Source organism: Lissotriton vulgaris, chromosome 5 (assembly GCF_964263255.1).
Source record: "Lissotriton vulgaris chromosome 5, aLisVul1.2, whole genome shotgun sequence".
Taxonomy (NCBI): domain Eukaryota; kingdom Metazoa; phylum Chordata; class Amphibia; order Caudata; family Salamandridae; genus Lissotriton; species Lissotriton vulgaris.
Window position 1 is genome coordinate 1881230325 of NC_141693.1, and position 23114 is coordinate 1881253438.

The 23114-nt window shown below is 44.7% G+C and overlaps 1 protein-coding gene across 1 annotated transcript in view; it reads right to left on the reverse strand.

Annotated features, from left to right (window-relative positions):
• Nucleotides 1–11145: 11145 nt before the first annotated feature.
• LOC147717617 (E3 ubiquitin-protein ligase TRIM11-like) overlaps nt 11146–23114 on the reverse strand; it is a 658037-nt gene continuing 646068 nt past the window's right edge. Inside the window, exon 9 of the mRNA XM_086920534.1 lies at nt 11146–11630. Within this exon, the coding sequence (XP_086776660.1) occupies nt 11554–11630 (77 nt within the window). The 3' untranslated portion in view covers nt 11146–11553. The remainder of the gene's footprint in view (nt 11631–23114) is intronic.

Genomic DNA, 23114 nt, shown 5'->3' on the forward strand with positions numbered 1-23114 from the left:
TCATGCAGTCCAAATACGGCATGGCTACTTCCACTAGTTCCGAAAATCCTCAACAATTTCTTGGAAAAACTCACCTTCAGCAGTCAGACTTCCCCTTGCTTGAATATTGATTTGTCCAAGAACTCATGGAGTTTTCAAAGAACTGCGAGTCTTTGATGACTTTATTATGTCCAACCTGTATAAATATGCCCACACTTGCCCTAGCAAACACACAGTGGTTTGGAGCAGTTCGACTATCTACCTACACGACACAGCTCGCCGCAGCAAGTGCCGAAGGAAGGCGACCCTCCAGCAGACGCACTGAGAGAGACGCTGTCTTTTCTCTTGCAGAGAAATGCAGCTCCAGTGTTTCCAAGCTCCCCTTGCGGAAATCGAGTCCTGAGACAGAGAGATACCAGACCGCCCCTCATTCTAAACCAAGGTACAGCGCTGATTAGACCCGTAGAGAATTCTTGGATAGATTCTTGGCAAAGAATACTAAAACTAAGCCACATCTTACTTACTTCTTCCCTTGAACTAGCCCTAGGTTAGGTACACCGGTGTAGGCGTATTTTAGAAGCACCAGTTGAGTACTTTTAGTTTTTGTTATTTATGTATGTTATTTTATTTGGCTTAGAAACCATACCATGCTTTTACCGTATTATTTTATAATACTCTTCGTACTGTACGTATTGTGCTTTGCAACCAGCATTAAGATTGTAGCAGTTCATTTCTTCTGCATGAGAAAGAAAACTGTTCAATAAATACTTTTATTGAAAACGCCTGTCTCTCTATTTCTCTGCACCTCTGGTGAAACGAAGCATGCACGATTGACTGAGTGAAATCTATCTATTGTTTCCGCGACTCTAGAGATACATTTCTTATTCTTTGGAAACAAAGTTGTCATGTTTATGCGGTTGTCAGAAAATAATCCCTTCTTGTTTATTCGAGAAAGTTTCTAGTGACCTCTGAACTAGCTGGTACTCACAATTAAGTCTAGTATATTCGATAGAGACCTAGTCGACCTAAGTCCTAAGTCAATTCTATAGTATATATTATTCCAATGAACAGAGCCTATTGGGAATATAGGAACTACACTACAATGCTTTCATCGACGGTTTCTCCTAAGCCAGGGACATGCGAAGGCTTCTTGAAGGTTTTCATGCCCTCAGGAGGTGTCGAAGGCGGCACAGAGCTTGCCTTTTTCAATCTGCTGTTCCCTGACAGATGTCTTTTCCTCTCCTTTTCACCTCGGTGAGGAGATTTTGTAGGACTAAGCCTGTAAGACCCATGGGTGGTCTTTTTTTAGGCTTTACAAGGGCGCTCCTCAGATGAGTGAGGTTCAGATCTTCCCCTCTTGTGAGACCTTCTGGAAGACGAGGAGGCCTCATCACTCTACTCTATAGAAATAGACTGATCCGTGGATATCAGCTTCTGGAGCCAAATGAGAAGTCGCCCCTCACAATCCTTCAGAGTTTTGGTGGAGAAGGTACAACATACTCTACAATCCTTGGCTTTGTGGTCAGGATACAGGCCTTATGAGGGTCATTCACATGGAGCAGGTGGCACAAGCTCTAAAAAGATCCTTCTTCTCCTTGTCCGACATCAGGAAATTATATAAATTAAGCTCAATAAGTATAAATCTGAATAAAAGGTTTAGGAAAAAACACTGCAAGAGAGTAATTAAGGAAAAAACTGAGCAGAGCTCAGTGGAGACTCCACAACATGCTGGTAGAAAATCTGAAGATCCGAGGTTCTCTCAGGAGGGTTCTAGAAGGTGGGGTTCTGATTGGCAAGGAACATCTTTTGGTCTCTTTTACAAAAAGAGGGATCGGTTACAAAACTGAAATAGGCTTAAGCCTATTTTTCTCGCTTGTTCTAGCTTTGCATTGCTGTTCTGATACACCAAGGACTCCCATCTCAACAACCGGCAATGATTTAAGCATGTGAATCTATGAAAGTTTCAATACTAGGGTATTAGGGTAATATACTCTTATTACATGCTATTTTCTTTTGCTCAATACATTGTTATTGCACCTGAATACCGTTGTCGTTACTAATTAGAAGGTGCCCCTCGTGCCAGCCAACTACACTGTTTAGTTCAAAACACATTTATTACCTTTGATAATGCTTGATATGCGTAGTCATCTTGAGCGAATGATTTCAATCTACCCATTAATCTAAATATTGATCACTTGGTAACCATTTTCTAAGACAGATCGATTTTAGCAACACTTGATTAGCCTAACATCCTTGTGATAGTCAAGGAAATTGGGCCCTTCAAATTAGCCTTTTGTTCGTCTTCCAGCTTGTCTCGAAATTGTTGTCCAGACCAATGAGAGAATTAATTTCAGCTGCTACTTATGGCTCTGGTATCTAGGGATATGCTGAAGGGATTTACATGTGCTGTTAGAGAGCATTGTGGAATGCCTAAAAGAGATCAGTGGCAGAGTATAAACATAGCAAATGAGTTCTGCAACAATTGCAGTCTATTCGCAGTATGGGCTATAAGGACCACATTGTCTGCATATACAAAAGTAGGTATCAAGCGATGGCCAATCTTAGGTGCATCAGACGTGGAATGCAAGAGAGCCTTTGAGGCCATAAAAGTATCAAGTGAACAGAAAAAGGGCCAAAACACACCAATCTTGCCACTCTCTGCATTCTCTACCTGGACCAAATATAGCAGTTACATTTTGATATAGGAAACATAGTAGATGAATTATCTGGGGATTCACATCCATTAAGACCATACTCCTGATTGAACAGTAGCCATATGTAGCGTTATGGGAGCCTATTGCGACTAATTATGATACATCTTTGAATATTGTGGGTACTGTGGCTTAGTGGTGCCCTTCTTTGAGATACTGCAATTATATGTACACTGTTCGTATATTTAGAAGGATGAAGCAATACTCCAGCATAATGTTTGCCATCTTTGGCATATTGCAGGCATTCTTGTGAGAACTGAACCCATTCCTGGTAGAACAGTTGTTCTAGCAGAACCATTACATACTGTAGTGATATACTCTCTTTCATATGAGGGGCATCAGTATCATGTGATAGTGATACAGAAGAATCTGTCACTGTGTAGAATTGTCTTACATATGCAACTATTTAAAAGAAATTAAAAGTTTATCTTTGGGGTTCAGCTGTGTATTTACAAAAATCCAAACAAATAAAACTGGGATTTTGGAACAAAAATTGTATTCTTTTATGAAAATGACAAGCTTTGCTAGGGGGAACTGACTTGAGTTTACATGTCCATAATGAAAAGCTCATGTTTGGGATGCAATTTTAGCATCTTAAAAATACGATTAGGGCTGCTATTTGAGTGTTAAGTTCCGAAGTTTCTTTCCAGAGGGCACTTGCTGCTTTGATTTTTGCTTCCTGAACTATAAGGAGATAACATATGATCATGAGAGAAGGATCACTTGTCCTGCATAAGAACATAAGTTACTTACCTGTAAACTGTGGTTCTCCAGTATTGGTGTCTTTCATAGATTCACATGCTTGAATATTCCCCGTCGTCGAAGTGGGAGTCCCACGGTACATAAAATAGCAGTAATATATGCATGTATATATGAGAAGTATTCTAAATAAAATATACATACATATAATGCAATAAAAATGTAAACTTAAAAAAGTACCATAGAACAGAATAGGCCCATTGAAAAGCCCAAGGGAGAATTCACTTTAGTAACTTATAGGAGTCATTATGTGTTGGTCCACATTCCAGCCAATCAGGCTGTAGCCTCCTCTAGAACCTTCTCCTCAGAAGCCCAAGTCCTCAGATTTTCGTAGCACAAGTAAGTATAAATGCTTGAGGAGAAGAGAGCCTCTGAGGGGAGGATGGGAGGGTCGCATGTGAATCTATGAAAGACACCAATACTGGAGAACCGCAGTTTACAGGTAAGTAACTTATGTTCTTCTCCAGTATTAGGGGTGTCTTTCATAGATTCACATGCTTGAATAAGAATAGAAAGCAGTAAAACATACATTAGTCATAAAGGAAGATACAAATTACGTTTAGGCATAACTTATCGCTTAATAAGCAATAAAAAACCAAAACATGACAATACCTTTATGACTGGAGGCGGGTAGCAACAGAGGCTCACCTTTATCGGAAAAGATTCCGCAGCACCGCTTGACCCACTGCCGCATCCGCGGCATCTGTTGATTGCAGGCAGTAGTGCTTCGTGAAAGTATGACTGCTGGACCAAGTAGCAGCTCTGCAGATTTGTCTTAGAGGCACCCCCGCAAAGAGGGCAGCAGAAGTTGACACAGCTCTCGTGGAATGAGCAGGAGCAGGAAGGGGCTTGCCAGCCCGTTGATGACAATAGGATATGGCAGACGATATCCATCTGGTGACAGTTTGTTTAGTTACGGGTAGTCCTTTGCATACAGGGCCATATGCAACAAACAATTGATCAGACTTTCTGAAGGCAGCTGTGCGTTGAATGTAAAATTTAAGACAGCGCTTCACATCCAGAGTGTGTAAGGAGCGCTCCGCTGCAGATTGAGGTGCAGGGAAGAAAGTCTTAAGAACAATAGGTTCATTGAGATGAAAGTCACTGGGAACCTTAGGAATAAAACTGGGATTTGTTCTCAAGGTGACAGCCTCGTTGGAAAATTGCAAAAATGGTGGCTGTATAGTAAAGGCTTGAATGTCGCTGACGCGTCTAGAAGAGGTCAGAGCAAGTAACAGAGCCACTTTCCACGTGAGGAACTTCAGATTGGAAGAATGGATGGGCTCGAATGGAGGCAAAAGCAGCTGAGACAGAACTAGGTTGAGTCGCCATGAAGGTGGAGGTCGACGTATTGGAGGAAACATCCTAAAAAGGCCTTTGAAGAACTGTCTTATGATCCTGGAAGAGTACAAAGATGTTATGCCATCATGACGGAAACGAGAGATAGCAGCCAGAAAAACCTTAAGGGTGGAGTGAGATAGCCCTGATTTTGCTAGCGACAAAAAGAATGGCAAAATTTGTTCTGGCTGAGCACGCATGGGATCTAGTGATCTAGTGGAACACCAAGCGCAGAAACGCTTCCATTTCAGCTGGTAAGTTTTGACAGTAGATTGTGCTCGAGCATTTGATAGCACTGCCCTACAATCCTTGTCGATATTCATGTGTGCAAATTCATAGTACTCAGGTTCCAAGCATGAAGTTGAAGGTATGCTGGATCCGGATGGCATATTTGACCTTGATGCATTGTGAGAAGATGTGGCAGAGGATGCAACCGTATCGGCTGTGTCAGAGAGAATAGGAGGAGATCTGAGAACCAAGGACGTCTCGGCCATTTGGGTGTGATCAGGATCATCCGACATGGTTGGAATCTCATTCTGTGTAACAGACGTGGAATGAGCGGCAGAGGAGGGAATGCATAACTGAAGGTGTTCGACCAATTTATTGAAAAGGCATTCCCACTTGACTCCTTGTGTGGATGCCGGCTCGCAAACGTTAGACATTTCCTGTTGAGAACAGTTGCAAAGAGATCCAACTGCGGTCGGCCCCACTGTCGGAAGATGTAATCCAACGTTGGTTGATGGAGTTCCCATTCGTGGTTGTCCGAGAGGGCTCTGCTGAGCACGTCCGCCAGCACATTGGCCACACCTGGTACATGAATAGCTTGGAGATGTATTTGACGTTGTAGAGCCCAGTCCCAAATTTCCTGTGCCAGCTGTGATAGCACGAGAGATCTTGTGCCGCCTTGTTTGTTGATGTAGTGCATGCTGGTGGTATTGTCTGTCTTCACCAACAATGTCTGTCCCTGCACTACCCTTTGAAAGGACTTCAACGCCAAGAAAATCGCCAGTAGTTCTAAGCGATTTATGTGCCAAGTGCGCTGAGACGCTGTCCACTTGCCCCTCACGGACATTCCGTCGAGATGAGCACCCCAACCTTCTAGGGAGGCGTCTGTCGTCAGTGTCAGTGCTGGTTGTTCGTCCTTGAATGAACGACCTGTTGCTATATTTGGAGGATGAGCCCACCACTCCAAAGCTCTTTGTATGCGGGACGTTAGATGGATCTTGTCCTCGAATGACCCTGATACCTGCTTCCACTGGCTGTCGAGTTCTTCCTGAAGGACTCTCATGTGCAGTCTGCAGTTGGGAATCAGTTGAATGCACGAGGAAGCCATGCCGAGGAATGACTTGTACATTCGGACAGAAACGTACTGTCTTGACTGCAGGAATTGAACTTTCTGCAACATTCTGCTCTGACGTTCCTGTGAAACGAACACTTGCCCTAGCCGAGAATCGAGCGAGGCTCCTAGAAAATCTCGCTGTTGAGAAAGGTGAAAGTGTGACTTCTGGCAATTGATGGATAAACCTAAAGTTTCGAACAGGGATATGCAGACTTGTGTGTGTTCTTGTGTCAGTTGGAAAGTCCTGGCTTTTATGAGGCAATCGTCCAGATATGGATAAAACTGGATGTTCTGTAAACGCAGGTAAGCGGCCACCGGGGCTAGGATTTTGGTAAACACCCTCGGTGCCGATCGAAGGCCGAATGGAAGGACCTTGAATTGGTAATGAAATTGGCCGACTGTAAAACGAAGGTATTTCCTGTGCCTGGTGTGAATAGGCACATGGAAATATGCATCTTGAAGGTCTATTGTCGAAAAGAACTCTCCTGGAATGAGGAAATTCAAGATTTGAAGCAGGGTTAGCATCTGAAAAGTCTTGGACGTGATGAACTTGTTTAGAGCCCTCAGATCCAAGATGGGGCGCCACTCTCCTGATTTTTTCTTCACTAGAAAGAAACGGGAGTAGAATCCCTTGCCGCGTTGACCTTGCGGTACCAATTATATGGCTCCTTTCCTGATCAGAAGCTGCACCTGGGCCAACAGTTCCCTGAAATGGGGAGAAGGTGGGCCCGAAGGCGGGCGAGCGGGCGGAAATTTCGTAAATTCCAGGGTGTGTCCTTTTGAAACTACATCCAAGACCCATCGGTCGTTGGTGATGTTCGACCAATTGCAGAAGAATTTCGAGATTCGACCTCCAAGATGCACAATCCTCTCACTGTTTTTTGCTGGTGTTCGCACCACCTCTGTAGTTGGACTTCCGCTGGTAAGGCCTGGAGGTGGATGAACGATTTTGGGACTGATAGGATCCTCTTTGCCTGTTGTCGTAAGTGTATCCTCTATATTGGCCCGTGCCTCGAAAAGTAGAGGTTCCTCCTCCTCTACCACGAGCCCCACGAAATGGCCTCTTTCTGTATTGCAGAGTTGTTAAGGACTTCGCTGTGTCCGTGTCCTTTTTGATGAGTTCCAAGGCATCATCAACGTGCTTACCAAACAGAGACTCGCCATCGTAGGGCAAATCAAGCACTCTGGATTGAACTTCCGGCCGGAAGGTTGTTGACTTCAGCCAGCCTTGGCGACGCAAAACTGCAGCACCCGCCAATTGTCGGAATCCAGTAGAGGCTATATCGACGGCACAGTCGATAATTTCCGTTGAAATCTTTTCTCCCTCGAGAATGATGGACTGTGCTTCCTCCCGGATGGAGTCAGGCATTTGGGGAAGTAGACCAGCGATTTAGGACCACATTTGACGGTCGTATCGACCCAGAATGGCTAAGGCGTTGGAAGCTCTTACCGTTGTCGCTGCCATTGTGGTAAATTTTTTACCAATGGAGTCCAATTTGCGGCCATCCTGATCCGGGGGGGAAGTTAGGGGTATGGCAGGATTTCGAGACCTTTTTTGTGCCGCCTGAGTGATCACTGAGTCTGCTTTAGGCTGTGAAACTAAGCAGGCCGGGGAAGTAGGCGGTGCTTTATATTTTTTGTCCAGTCTAGGTAGAACGGCTGGAATGGAGTTAGGACGTTCCATCAACTTCAGACCCTCTTCCCATATGTGGTCAATAATAGGAATGGTATGAGTTTGGCGTTGAGGCAAGTCTTTAAAGTCATACAGAAAACATTCTGCTTGCTGCGTTTCTAACGTTAGGTGGAACCTTTTTGCTGCACGAACCATAAGGCTGTGGAAACTTGCGATATCCACTGGTGGCGAAGTTCTCGGTGATGTTGGTGGAGTAGAGGGTGTCTGTGCCCTATAATTGTCCCAATCCTGCATTTCCTCATCATCAGTGTCATTATCTCCAGTGTTTTGTGGAGTTTGACCCTCATTATCTGTATCAGGAGCAGCACCTAAAGGAGACGTAGGTGCAACAGTCGCTTGAGCTCGAGGCCTAGGTGCTGGAGACTGTGGTTGAAGCACTGGAGACGGAGGGCGTGGAGCTGGAGCCTGGGTCCGCTGCACTTGGGGTGCTGGGGAAGGCGGCAGCGATGGTGGAAATCTACGATTGTAGTCATCCAGCATATGTTGTAGGTTTTTCACCATAGACATAGGAATTTGTGTAAAGCGTTCGTAATTAGGTTGTTGTGTGTTATCCAATGGAAAAAGGACGTTCCCATCTTCGACGGTATTATCCGCATACTCATCCTCATCGCTGTAGTCCTTACACTTTATGTGTAAATCCGATGGACTGGTTGCTGGTTGGTAAAGTTGATCCACTTCTGAATCATTTCCAGATTCCTCTGCTCCAGATTGAAATAATTTCTCCGGAGGTTGCGATCCACTCCTAATAGGACTTAACTGTATTAGTGGTACAGACTTGAGGGACGAAGTAGAAACCACTTTGAAGGTGGTAGCAGATTGTAGGGGTTGCTGTGTCGTCGACGAGCCCGTCGACGAGAGTGGCATAGCTCTAACACCCTCTAGTTGTTTTTTCGTTGGCGCCGCTGCATCCGGCGTAGGAAATTTAATTTTGGTAGACGATGATTTTTTGGTCGTCGACGAGGCCGTCGACGAGGCCGTCGACGAGGCCGTCGATGGAATCGCAGTCTTTGCTGTCGACGAGGAAGTAGTCGGCGGAGCAGCCGTCGACGGGGGGTTCATCATCTGCGTCGATGGTATCGTCGACGGGGCTGTCGTCGACGAGGATACGGTCGTCGACGATGAAGCCTTGGTCTTCATCGACGGGAGAGCCGTCGACGATGGATGCGTCGACGGTGGTTTCTTCGTCGACGGTTTGATTGACGAGATCATAATAATGGATGAGATGGGTCTCACCTCCTGGCTGCTCGTCGACGAGATGATCATCGTCGTGGCAGAACTAGTCGACATGGAAGAAGTAGTCGTCGACGTGGAAAATGCCAAAACAGACTTCGTAGACGCTGAAGACGTCGACGGACGCGTCGACGAGCCCGTCGACGAGCCAATGCCCGTTTTAGAAACGGAGGGCATGGTCTTGGACGAGACGCCAGAGAACCAGGTCCCGTAGGCGCGCCCTGAAGCAAGTCTTGTGAGGAGACATCCTTGGAAGATCCCAGCTTTTTACTCTTCTTAAGAAAAGGAGAGGGGACTTCAGTCTCAGACCCACGCTTCTGAGAGGTTTTAGAAAAACCAGATGACATACTCTCAGCATCGGACACGATGTTGTCAGATGATTTCAACTTCTGTAGCCACAGAAGGAGACGAGCCTCTCTGTCCCTCAAGGTCTTAGGAGGAAATTTGCGACAGAGTCTGCAGGTAGAGACAACATGGTCCGGATATAGACAGTAAATACACTTACTGTGTGGATCCTCATGAAAAAGGCGAAGTTTCCCACAGGATGGACAAGCCTTGAACAGAGTTTTCTTTGAAGAAGACATTTTGAAGAAAAAATATGAAGAAACTTGAAGAAACTGAGCAGAGCTCAGGGAGACTCCCTTCACACGACGTGCGGTAGAAAATCTGAGGACTTGGGCTTCTGAGGAGAAGGTTCTAGAGGAGGCTACAGCCTGATTGGCTGGAATGTGGACCAACACATAATGACTCCTATAAGTTACTAAAGTGAATTCTCCCTTGGGCTTTTCAATGGGCCTATTCTGTTCTATGGTACTTTTTTAAGTTTACATTTTTATTGCATTATATGTATGTATATTTTATTTAGAATACTTCTCATATATACATGCATATATTACTGCTATTTTATGTACCGTGGGACTCCCACTTCGACGACGGGGAATATTCAAGCATGTGAATCTATGAAAGACACCCCTAATACTGGAGAACTAGGGTATGCCGGTTCGTTCTTACTAGTCCCAATAAAAAACCCTCATGCACGTGATCTAGATGGTAATGTAAGCGGTATATCTTGGTTCTCCGCTTTACCTCTCATGTGTGTGCATAATCATTGGGTTTCGTTGTTATGCACCCTCCACCAGGAGGTTTTATCCTTAGTTAAGAGCAGTAGTGACCAGTGATGTGGTTGTGAGTAGTGAGGAGAAATAGGTTAAAAATCCCTTCTATCCAGATTCGTGTTTTATTATTCTGGGTTCAGAGATATTAAAATTAATTTAAGTGACTGACAGTGATTATGACTCGCTCACGTTGTGATGAGTGAAATAGGTCATATAAGGAGATAATTCATTTATGTCCATATAGCTGCCCTATTTTGGTAAAACCGGGAATACCTAAAGAGGGTATACCTACTATCACACAGTATGGGATTGTTTTGTCATACGAAGGTACTGGTGTCAAATACACAACATCCTATCCCGAATAGTAGGCAGAACAATCAAACCAGGCCCTAAAATGGCACCCTTAGTTCTTTTGGACGAAGGTGGGCGCCATAGAAACAAATAACTTTGTGCAGTTGGGCTGCTGAAAAGAGAATTTACCTGGTGTTGTCAAATGGACAAAGCTCCTTCTATAGGAGAATGGACTCACGGAATGGATTACAGTGAAAAGGATGAATACACTTATAACTCAAAGGGGATGTCCACAGAAGGTATGAGGCTGTGCTATCAGCAGGGCTTGCAATGATTGTCAAAGACCTGTATCTGACCAGTGTTGAGCTCAAGGTATACTGTGTATCTATCAAAGACTATGTTGAGAGACTGCTACATGCTGTTTTTCATTGAAATCAATCCACAAACTGTTATAGAAACGATTGGGCTATCCTGCCTGGTGTCTGAACTTGAGTGCTCTCTGTAGCATGAGTTTTGGCATTTGATTAATTAGCCTGCAAGGTCTAGCCTGCTTCTATGTCTACATCTGAGATCTTCATATATGTGTTGTTTTTAGTTTTTCCGCCTGCCCCATCCATTTAGATTCTAGGTCCTAGAGTGCATATGAAATAAAGTATACGTGGACGTGACAGGTACGGTACATGTGCAATATTACAGTGGAAAAATATGCTTTATTCATTTTGCAAAATTGCATACCCAGATTTTTTACAGCATGTAATAACTATGGGTTTTAAGAAATATTCTGAAGCACTGTTTGGTGACATCTGCCATTTTATCACAACATTATCAAAGTTTCCTTTAAGAGGATGAACTGAACCCCCAAGTCTCATGGAGAAGGTAACGTTTGCTAGCACATGATGAAACTATTAGTATATTCCATTAGAATCCCTTCAGAACACGAGTTTCCAGCCAGTTTATAGCACAATTTGATATCCAAATAAAAAAAATCAACAAAAAAAAAATCAGTAATGCAATCTTCCTGCTCCACCACGGCTTGAGGAACTGGCTGTTCGCTTGATACAATGTTGGCAGATTTTTAGGTTCCATCACGTTCTCGCATTAACAGTCTTCATACAAATAAAACAAGTCATCCGAGTCAGATGTTGCCACTGTAAAAAATGTGTCTTGCGGCGCCTCTGCAGAGAAAGAGAGACTACAGATTATTAACCCAGTTAGAAAGAAAGCAAAAGTCTTGTGAATCCAGGGCACACAGATAGGGGACAAGAGATTACTGACGAGACTGGAGATCACACAGACAATATACAGAAAGGAGATTAGGCCAGAAGCACACTGTACACAGTTACAAGAGGTCATCGAGCCAAACTGTACAGTGTAGGGAGTGGGTAAAAGACCTACACTGAGACTATATAGACACACTGTATACAGAGAAAGTCCAACCATGGAAACACAGACACATAATTCTCTAGGAGCCAAACATGGTCACAAGAGTGTAACATGGCTAGCACTCATCGCGCGTGGTGTGTTAAACAGGGATATTAACTTATCTAGCTGTTTTGCTTCTAGAGCGTCTAGGTCAAATAAGCCAGTTAAAATCAATATATGGAGGTGCTTAGTTTGGGGTACGAGTTATGACATCAATTAATTTTAAAGTACTTACATGCTTGTTTTTCCCCAACACAAGGCATTGCGGGCAATTTTATCCTATGGTTGAACTTCTCATTCTTGACATTTGGAATTCCTCAGATCTACTACAAGTTATTTTTCTCTCAACAATTCCATTCAGTTAGGGTGCTAGACATAGAGAAACAATGTATTGGAGTGGCTATATGACACTTTTGTTTTTAATTGCCCTGTGGCAAAGTGGGACTGAGAGGTTGATGTTTAATTTCCATACATAGTCCAAAAACCAGTAAACTATAAGAATAGATTATGGAACCATGAGGGAATGGGTGCTAGCTGATGGGTATTAACAGCAAAATCCCACAGTGGTACTAAACTCAAGAGTCTGTAACTCAGAACTGGTCAGTTATGATTGATATATTGGGTTGTCAGAGGCTTCCATGTGAATCTCAACTGGGAACTGGAATTAATAGTCTGTGGTCCAGTGTGGTAACTCCAGCACAGTTAGGGCTAGAGAATAAGATTAAACAGTTCTGTAATCAGTAACTCCTCTTCCAGAGTGGGACAGGGAACAGATCACCCGTCAGATTGTTCAGTTTAAGAGGAAAGGGCTTTCTCCACTGGGAAATTGAAAAATAAAAGTGTGAGTATGCACAGGCAGTTCCATTCCCTTAACTCGTAACTACATGCTATGTAGAAGTCTACACCGTGGAAATGGCAGGAGATATCACATGGCATTTTATCAGTAGTACTCTTGGAAACCAGCATGGATATTTTGCCCGGGCCTAATGATTATACCACTTTGTATGATACAAGCTGTTAGACTGTTTCAGTCCATCAGACACAGACAATTGACTTAACATTAACCTTTGCCTCATGTGTATCCATGCACGAGTTAACAGATAAATGTCTGTAGTCATAATTTTGAATAATTTGACTGTCCTCACTGTCCGTTAAAGAGGGAACGTGTCCTACAATAGGGTCGATTACGATGCCATTTGGAAAGGCCCTGAATCAGATTCGGGTCTGCCAAATCCGATTCGGAACCCGTCTTTCTGACCGATTCGGAAAGGTTTCCGAACAACGGATTAAGATGTTCATAAGGCATTTGGACTTTCCGAATTGGTTCCGGATGGCATTTGGAGGAACTGATTCTTTCGGAGCCGACTCAAACAGGTCTACGGACCGCGTTTCCGAGCAAACGACTACGATGTCCGATTCGGACAGCCTTTCCGAATCAGTTGTTCCGACAGCTTAGTTGTCGGAATCTGACTTTGAGGGCTCGTAGCAGGCCCCTCTTCACCCAGAGCCTTCCGAATGGGGCCCTTGGGACCCTTCTTTCAGAGCATGCAGAGTTTGGCAGGCACCATGGGGTGCCCGCCACTGGGTGCACAATTTTCCCCAGCCTCCCCTTTCTGCAATGGAAGCCTTTGCATTCAGTAGGAACACAGGCTCTCGTTGAAGTCCATGGGAGTCCATACAATGCACCACTACAAATGACATCACCCCAGTATGGGACACCTCAACTTCTGACTCCAAACAGACAAGAAAATCCCCATCAGGGGCACCCTCACCTACCATCCCCCAGGACCATGTATAGCCTTCGCAAACTTCATTGCCCCCCTCGCCATAGGCTCCAACAACTTTATTTTCCTCGGTGACCTCAAATTTCATCTCGATGATCACAATGACATCAACATAACCAATCTCCTCAACATGAACATCGGGCCCACCCAACTCGTCCATGACCCCCTGCAAACCGTAGGCCACACAATAGACCCCATCTTCACCGACAGCAAAAGCACCAGGGACAGCCACACCACGGAACTCACCTGGACCAACCACTCCATCGTCTACTTCAACATCACCAGCTCTAGGACCCCCACCCCCAGTCTACCCAACGCCCCTTGCCGCAGCTGGAGCACAGTCTCTAAGGACACATGGATCAAGGCCCTCGACACCACCAGCCTCATCTCCTCCAACATTTCCTAGACCAGAACGTCGGAATCTTCAACAATTGGCTCACTAACTGCACCAACAGCATCGCTCCCATTGGCAACAACACCCACAGAAGGTTGACCAAGCAGGCTAGCTGGTACACTGAGGACCTCAGAACAGCTAAAAGACACTGTAAACTACTGTAAAGGAGATGGCACTCCAGCAAAGACATGACACTCCAGCAAGGACATGACAGACAAGACCGTCTTTAAGCCAGCCCTCAATGGGGGTGTGGGGTAGTGGCTTGAGTCGCCACAAGTTGGCCCCGACTCTTAGAGGCTCCGTGCCTCGGAAGGACCGTTTCTTCAGAGCGACTGCACTAGTGTTCGAGTGACATGCAGTGAGGGCTTTGGCGTGCTGATGCGGGGGCACAAGCTTTTTGCTGCGGCCACCATTTTGAATGTAGTGGGAGGAGGCGGTGAACGGCTGCCATTCATATTCTGGGACTGTATTTAACCCTACAAATAAGGGGTTTAAGAATATTATTGAGAACACTGACTATATTGGACTTTTAATCATTAATTTAAAACCTTCCGACTGTATTGGAATACTGGAAACTTACTCTAGTGGCATTTTTCCGTTACCCTCAGCCTCTCTCTTGTTTATTTAGGAGATTATGGTAAACTAAAGAAGAGGTTTAGTGTTTGGCTTTTTGATTACCAAGTTCTGGACTTTGCAGGCACCAGACAGTTATTACTCTGGTGTCTTCTGAAGCTGTGATTTATCGTCTCCTGTCTATATATGGATGGATCATCTTCCCCCCTCTAACCAGAAGGGCCCTGCGGCTACCATGTCTTCCCTCTGAAAAGGCTCTACTACTGCCGCCTCTAGACGCCAGAAGGACCCTGGTTCTCCCACAAAATCTCCTTTGCCTTTATCTTTGGATGATCTCATGAAGGAAATAAAGCTTCTGAAACCCTTCATTATTGACACCAACGCTACTCTTCAGAGACTAAAGGAGAAACGGTCTAATTTGGAGTCAAGGGTTTCGATGGTAGAGCAGAGGATCAGTGATGCTCAGGATGTGATCCCTAAAGTTGATGCTATATTTCCAAAGAAATAGTTTTTCTCAAACAACAAACCGCAAAAGGTGAAAAAAGCTCAGAATTTACGGAATTCCTGAGGTGGGGGGGGGTGGGGGGGGCCTGACATGCTTGCCTTTCTTAAAATCCATATTCCTAAAATAGTTGGTCTCAAGGAAGGTAACATACTTTTTTTTTTGAAAATCTTTATTAACATGAAGATATCATTGACATATACAATATCGCAAAAGGATGCAAATTGCTCTTAATTTACAGTAGACTGGTATTACAATATGGTGATGCGTGTTCGAACATGTAGTGAATATAGTTCCAATAGATACATAGAGTCATAGCAGCAATTGGTCTCAGCACAGTATTTGGAACGATACTAATCCGTCTCAGTTCTAACTAAGGTATCCCCTTCTATACTTAACTCCATGTTCAGCCATGTGTGTAAGTCTTTTTACAGGTATGAACAAGAAAAAAAAGAAAAGGTAAAGAAAATCAACGTATTTGTCATCGTGTAACGTGTGTCTCCTGTACACCCCCACAGTCAGCAGCCATTTAGGTTATTCACAATTCGGTACCTGAACAAGCATAATCGCGTGACAGCCCAGTGCATGAAGAACTAAACACCCACCCTCCTAATCATCCTCCTCCTCAGAATCCAAATCCTCGTCCTCTGGCAAAGGTTCGCAAATTTCTCCTCTGTAAATGTTCCAGGGAGCCCAGATCTTGTTCCATTTCCGGGGGCACGCCCTGAGCACATACACCGCCCTTTCCGTCACCATCAACAAGTCCATATTCATGGCCCATCGAATTGCTGTAGGTAGTTCTGGAACACCCCATTTTTGTGCTATGTCTCTCTTGGCTACTGTAATGGCTAGCGTGACCCACAACAGTCCATACCTGTCCAAATCATTGGGGTCCCAAATGTTCAACAAACACTTTCGAGGTTCAGGCAGGACAGACACCTTAACTGCTTGAGAGACAGTACGCATAATTTGTTTCCAGTACTCTTGTATCAGCGGGCATTCCCACAGGGTGTGGTACAGGTTCTCTTCCTCCCCGCACCCCCTGAGGCAAAATGGGTGTGGTGTTCGTTGTATCCTGTGCAGTAACGTTCTCGTGTAGTAGACTCGGTGCAGAATTTTGAGTTGTACTAATCTGAATTTCGCCGATTTGCCCACTTCCCTCGGTGAGGCAAGCGCCTCATTCCATTCTGTTTCATCAACCTCCCCTTTGTCCCTTACCCATTTCTCCTGAAGGTGTAATGTGGGGTCCGCCAGATTATTGACTAACTTTTTATATGTAAGAGAAGTAGCACTCTGAGGCATATAATCCATCAGTAGTCTATCTTCCAGTGGCGACGACTCTGGTAGATCAGTGCCTGTTGGAATTGCCTGGAGTAGTGCGTGGCGTATCTGTACGTATCTAAACGTCTCGTTGGGGCCTAAACCATACTGCTGTTGAAGTTGTGGTAATGCAATCACTGTGCCTTTCTCTCACAGGTCCCCTACCGTGGAGATTCCTATGCGGTCCCACTGAGCAAAACCCTTACATGATCTAAGGTTTCCCAATGATTTTGTATCCCACAGTGGTGTCAGTCTGGTAAGTTTTCCTGCCCAGCCCAATCGTGCTTGTGTTTTGTGCAATAATGCAGCTGTGTGTTGCGTCGGGCCAATCAGTTTTCTAACCTGGGATTTGTTGTATAAGACTGATAGCATGCCGTCTGTTCAAGTTGAGACCAGTCCGCTTTATACGCCGGGTCCTCACGTGGGGTGTGGACCCATTAATTAATTATCTTAAGTTGGGCCCCCAGTAATATAGTTGTACATTGGGTAGTGCAATCCCTCCCTCGTACCAACTCTTCACCAGTTTATCATGGGCGATACGTGCCGGGCCATTATTCCAGAGTAAGCTGGAGACCAGCGCCGCAATCTGCTTGAAATAGCGCGGTGCAACCAAATGAGGGGTATTTTCCAAGACATATAAAAACCTGGGGAGCGCCATCATTTTGTATAAAGCCGCCCTTCCCAGCAGGGTTAGGAAGGTACCATACTTAATCTACAACAAGCGCATTGTATTGGACCCAGGTCTGTGGGTTCCTCATCTTGGTCATCGGTCAGTCGCCCCAGAGGTATAATTGTCCTTTTTTTGGAATATACTGACTTGTTAATGGGTTTGTTGGCTGCAAAGCAGAGGAAGCAAATGATTTGGTCTGGCCAGAAAGTGTTTATCTCTCAAGATGTTGCTTGAGCCACCGCTGCTCTTCGTAAGGGGTTCCTTTCTTATCGACCTGCTCTATGAATGCCAGATATAGTCTTGTACATCCCTGCTTCTTTAAAGTCACCTATAAGGAAAGGACCCATTCATTTGACTGCCCTGAGGATTTGTCAGTTTATTATTCGACATAAAGGAGAAAAATGGACTTTGGGAAACATGAACATTGAATCTATACACTCTGTTGATCTTTCCTAGAATTAGGTTTTGTGTAAACCTGAATATTGTTTTCTTCACATGCCTTTTAGTTCCTTTTTGCTTGAACCTTTCAAAATTTTACAGGTTTTTTGATGGCCCTGGCTTATCTTGTTGATATTGGTCTTTTTCACTCATGTTTGTTATATGTCTGCCTTCTCAGGAGGCGTATCCCTATTAATTGGATTTTCTTTACAGATGTCTCTAGTCTGCTACGGACACCCCTTCCAGATGTTTCCTCCTTCCCGTTCCTCCCTTCCCAACCTCCGTGTTCCTAGTTTTTCCCTAATTGTTGTAAGTGTTACTCCCTCCAATAAGTATGCCTGTTCTATGTGTTTGCTTGTCTTTATTTTTTATCTCGGTTTGTCAAGTTTGATTACTATACTTTCCTAGCCGCTGCTCCTTATTATACTGTCCTTTTTCTGCTCACTTATTTTGCGGTCCTCTTCGTCTCTTGTTGCCCTTGCTGAGTCTGTCGTCTGTCTTCCTTTCGCGGCTCCCCACCTTCTCATGCTCTCCTTTTAAACCAGGAAATGTATTCTGCTCACCTTGGCTGAAGTCTCCTGGCTTCTTGTCAGCTTCTACATTTTTTTCATCTATACCCTCCTTTCTTTCTTTATTCTTTCTCTAATCTATTCTCGCCTCTTTCTTCCTGTTCTTTTCTTTTTGCTTTTAGTAACCTTCTCACTTTTTCTTTACTTAATGTATCATTTTTTACCATTCTCTTCTCTTTTTCTCTTGTTTTTAGAATTTTTAACACCCTTTTTCTTTCTCCGTTCTCATTGTACAATTTCCTATTTGTTGGTTCAAAATGTTCTCTTGTTGAATTCTTAGTTTTACCAAGTTTAGAATGCTCGTGATATTGCTTATTGCTTTTCCCTTCTCATTATGACTGATAATGTTCGCATAGACTCTTGGAATGTGGAGGGGTTGAGTAATCCTGTCAAGAAACAAAGGGTGCTTACTCACCTATCTAGATTACATTGTAAAATTGCGATGCTACAGGAAACTCGTCTTACTGAAAATTGTATTAGCTCTCTTAAAAAGCAATGGGTGGGCCGTGTGTATTGTTCGTCAGCTAAAGGCAGGAAAAATGGAGTGGTGACACTATTTCATAAGTCCTTTTCTCTTACTATTGAAAAGGAGGGAAAAGATGCTAATGGCAGATGGCTTCTACTTCACTCCGTTATTAATAGTTCCCCCATCGCTCTCCTTAATATTTATGGCCCCCCTGGTATTGATTCACAGTTTTGGCAGTTCATGTCACATACCCTCCACTCTTGTTCTGGGCCTAACCATTTAGTGGGTGGGGACTGCAACGGTTATTGCTTTATTGACAGGGTAGCCTCTTCCAGACATATTCCTTATAAAATGCAAGAAACCTTTACGAGCACTATTTGTTCGAGGGGTTTGGTAGATGCTTGGAGGATATATAATCCGGATAGTCTGGAATTCACTTTTTACTCTCCCACACATAATTCCACATCTAGAAACGATTTCACATTTTTGAGTCCTCACCTTCTTTCTAATCTAACCAACGCTGAAATTGGATCCATACTTCTCTTAGATCACGCTACTGTCTTCATTAATTTAGATATTCTTTCAGAACCCTCCAAACCCAGCAGAGGGCTCTTTAATAACTATTTACTTAAGGATCCTACTTTCATTGGGCGCTTCAAGGATTTTTTGTCAATTTTTTTTTGTCAGATGGATGGCCCCTTTCCTCACCGGAGGAACTCAAACAGTCAGCCTTCCCACCTTCACCTCTGAACCAAAGGAAATCATCTGTAGAGTACTGCAAGGATCCTCGCTCAGCCCCACCACCCTATTCAACACTTATGTAACACCTCTGGCCAGAATTGCCAAAACCCATTGACTCAACATCATAGCCTATGCAGACGACACACAACTCATCCTCTCCCTTTCCAAAGACACCACCATCATCAAGACCAACTTCTTCAACCGCATGACAGACGTCACCAACTGGATGAAGGACAACTGCCTGAATCTCAACACGGACACGACATAGGTACTGATTTCCAGAAACAAAAGTTCCCCATGGTGGACAAATCCTGGCAGCCCTCATAACTTCTGGACAACAAGCTAACCATGATGACTCAGGTCAACTGTCTCCTCCTCGTGCTTCTTCTGCCCCAGCATGCTTCATAAGATATTCTAATTGCTACCCCAAAGCTCCAGACGCATCATCACCCAGGCCCTCATCTCCAGCCGGCTTGACTACGGCAACACTCTCTACTCAGAGATCGCACGTCACCTCCTCTGACTACAGACAATACAGAACACTGCAGCCAGACTCATTCTGGCTCTCCTTAGATGAACCCACATCACCCCCTACCTCAGTGACCTCCACTGGCTCCGTGTACAGAAAAGATGCCAGTTCAAGCTCTTGACCAATGTATACAAGGCCCAGCACAACTGCAGACACACTTGCAGACCGCCTGAAAATTCCGTCAGCCCACCAGCCACCTCCGTTACACGTCTCAGTGCACTCACCTGCCTCATCCAACATAGCAGATGCAGAGGTTGATCCTTTGTCTATCTAGCAGCAAAGACATGGAACAAGCTACACTTCCATCTGCAGACCTCCTCTCTACCAGAGTTTCAACTGTTCCTGAAGCCCTGGCTAGCCGGCTAATCAACGGACCCTTGCCAGGGCCTGGATACCTTCATGGGTGACAAATACTGCTCTACAAATCCAATTGGTTGATTGATTCATTGATGGATATTGGGGATGAATGAACAGATGTCATAAACCTGTGGTCTAGTTCAAGGGAAAAAAATCTCTTCCATCGCTCTTTTTTGCCAAGAGCAATTACACTTTGTTCAATAGCAAAGGCTTATAATCCTGTGTTATTGTCGTTTTGATTGATCGGTTATTGTGTGGCTTTTTGAAAAATTCTATGCAATATTCTGACTGAAGAGCCTATAGTATTTCCTCATCTGATAGCATTTCCTTTCAACAGTCTTTCTTTAAAGTTACCATGTTACATGTGGGGGGAACACTAGGTTTACCATCAAACGCCCAGCTTCAGAGCCCAAGTTAAGTGAGGCTGAAGACTTTCACATTCTTGGATTTTCCAGGACACATTGCATACTGTAAACTGGAACTACTGCAAAAGTAGACAGGTCTGGACCTTGGAGTGTTTACCAAGCAACGACCCCCACCCACCAGCTAGTCCCAGGCATGAAGCTGGCTCACTTCAGAACACTTTCCGGATCGCAGAAGATCGGAATTGGGCTGGTTCTGCTGTCTGGGACTTGAGAACAGCTCAAAAGGACTTCCTCTTGTACCCAAGACAATGAAGTGGACTCCAAGGATAGGTTAGCTGACCTCCAACTGTCTCATACAGGGAGACAACAATCAGTAAAAAACATTTTCCTGGAAGCACCCAGCTTTAACTGTACCTAGATGGACCCTTCTCTTAGCCTACGCCTGAAATCCATTGAGTATCTAAGAGCCTCCCCATAGGTTCTGGAGGCACTGGAAGTGTACTCCAGTGGTTGTTTGGGACTTAAAAGACTAATCTTTGAACAGAACAAAACTGGTTGGTGCATCCGCCCCAATCTCCATTGCAGTCAAGCTCAAATTGCATCCAGGTCTACTGTAACTAAAGATCATGATTGGCATTTTGTGCTTTTTGGTGCTATTTTTACCTAAAACGTAAAAAATTCTGACGTTCAGTTCCCCAGTTCCTCAGTTGGTTTGGGAGTTTCAATGTTCTGCGTTTTTATGACTTGATTACTGTTTTAGTACGGCACAAATACTTTACTTTACATAGCCCTATGTTAAGCCTGCCTCCTCTATGTCAGAGCTAGAAAATTATCTGGATGCTACCCTTCTCGGCCCAGCGGACTGCAATTCAGGCCTTCATTTTATAAAAGTTGGACTACGATAACATTCTTTACCTGAGGGCTGGCAAGACAGTACTCAAACACCAACAGGTTGTCCAGAACTCGACTGGCAGATTATTATTCCATCTACCCAAACACGCCTTCACGTCCAACCTCTTTTGTGACATCCACTGACTCACAGTCAAAAAACATATACAGGTCAAAGCCCTATGCTACAAGCATAAAGCCAGGTCTAATTGCTATTTGAAATTGCTAGTGCAACCTTACTGCCCTAGCTGCTCTTTTTGCTCCAGCAACTGGAGTACCCTAGAGTTAAAAAAAATAGTCATGGCGGTCACTCTTTTTCCAATCTGGGCAAGCTGTGGAACACACTGCCCAACCCTCTGAGAGGATGCCAATCCTTGGGAGTTTTTCGTAAACTCTTAAAAACCGGTCTTTTCTAACTCTTACTTGACTCTGGCCAATGTCACCAACCTCATATGTCTGGTGCTGGGTAGCCCTACCAGGTAGTTATGCATGTTATACAATTTTATAATAATAGCTACCAGGGGGCGGAGCTCAGGTTATTTCAGTGACTTTGAGGGTTGACCGTGACATGGGTTGTGATTTCTGGAAGTAGGCAGTTGCCCACCCTAAATAGATTTTCTTTAAATATCTGTTCATTGAACATGTAAAATTCTTCAGATAGACATTGTACATAAATTATAAAGTCCCCAAAACTTTACATGTGTTCCCTGTACCCCTAGTTACATCATACCTTGGGTTTCATTGGTGCGTTGCTGCTACTATTGCTCTCCTGAGAAGTATCGCTCAGCTATGTGGCCTAGGAAGGCTTGCAAGGGGCCCTCAGTCCTCTGTCCAAAGACCTCTATATTTTGCCCACGCTCCCCATATCATCCCTCATTTGCGTGGGCAGCCCCTACTTTGATAAACTAATTGCTCCGCCCTGTAACACCAATCCATATCACTTTTCCAGGCTCCTACTGATGGGGCGTCACCTGCCCCCCATGCATGGGCGATGTTTCTTTTGGCCACCCCTCCTGCCAGCGCCAAACGGGTCTTGGCCCATTGTGGCCATGTTGTCTCCCCAGTTACTCCGAAGTTGTGCCACCTCGGTTATGTCAACACCGGTTACCCCACCACTTTAGACATCACGCGGCACAGGCACTCCCAGTAAGTTCGGATCACGGGGCAGTCCCACAGTATGTGGAAGAATGGCCCTCTCTCTCCACAGCTCCATGCGCATTCCTCTGACACGATTACCAATGCGAAATTGGACCATCCGGAAGGCATAGGATCTATGGAGAATGCAGAGCGGGACCAGCCAAAAGCGTGCCATAATCGCTATTTTTCTGAGGCTCTGTAAGGCCTCAACCCAATCATCGTCCTCAAGGAGACCAACATCTGATTCCCAGGCTACTCCTAGAGGACCCATGTAGTATGGAGAGTTATTAACATGCATACGATATGTGCAGGATATTGCCTTATCGGTCATGGGGTCTAGGAGGATTCGGTCCTCGAGCGGCGAATACTCATGCCATTGCAGGCGAGCCGCGAGGCCATGCCCCCTCGGAGGCCACACCCCCGCCCTATGTTTGGTATAAAACGCTGATCACTAGCGTTCATTGCCAGAAACCTGTATCCTCCTGAGGCGGAAGCCGGGAGTTA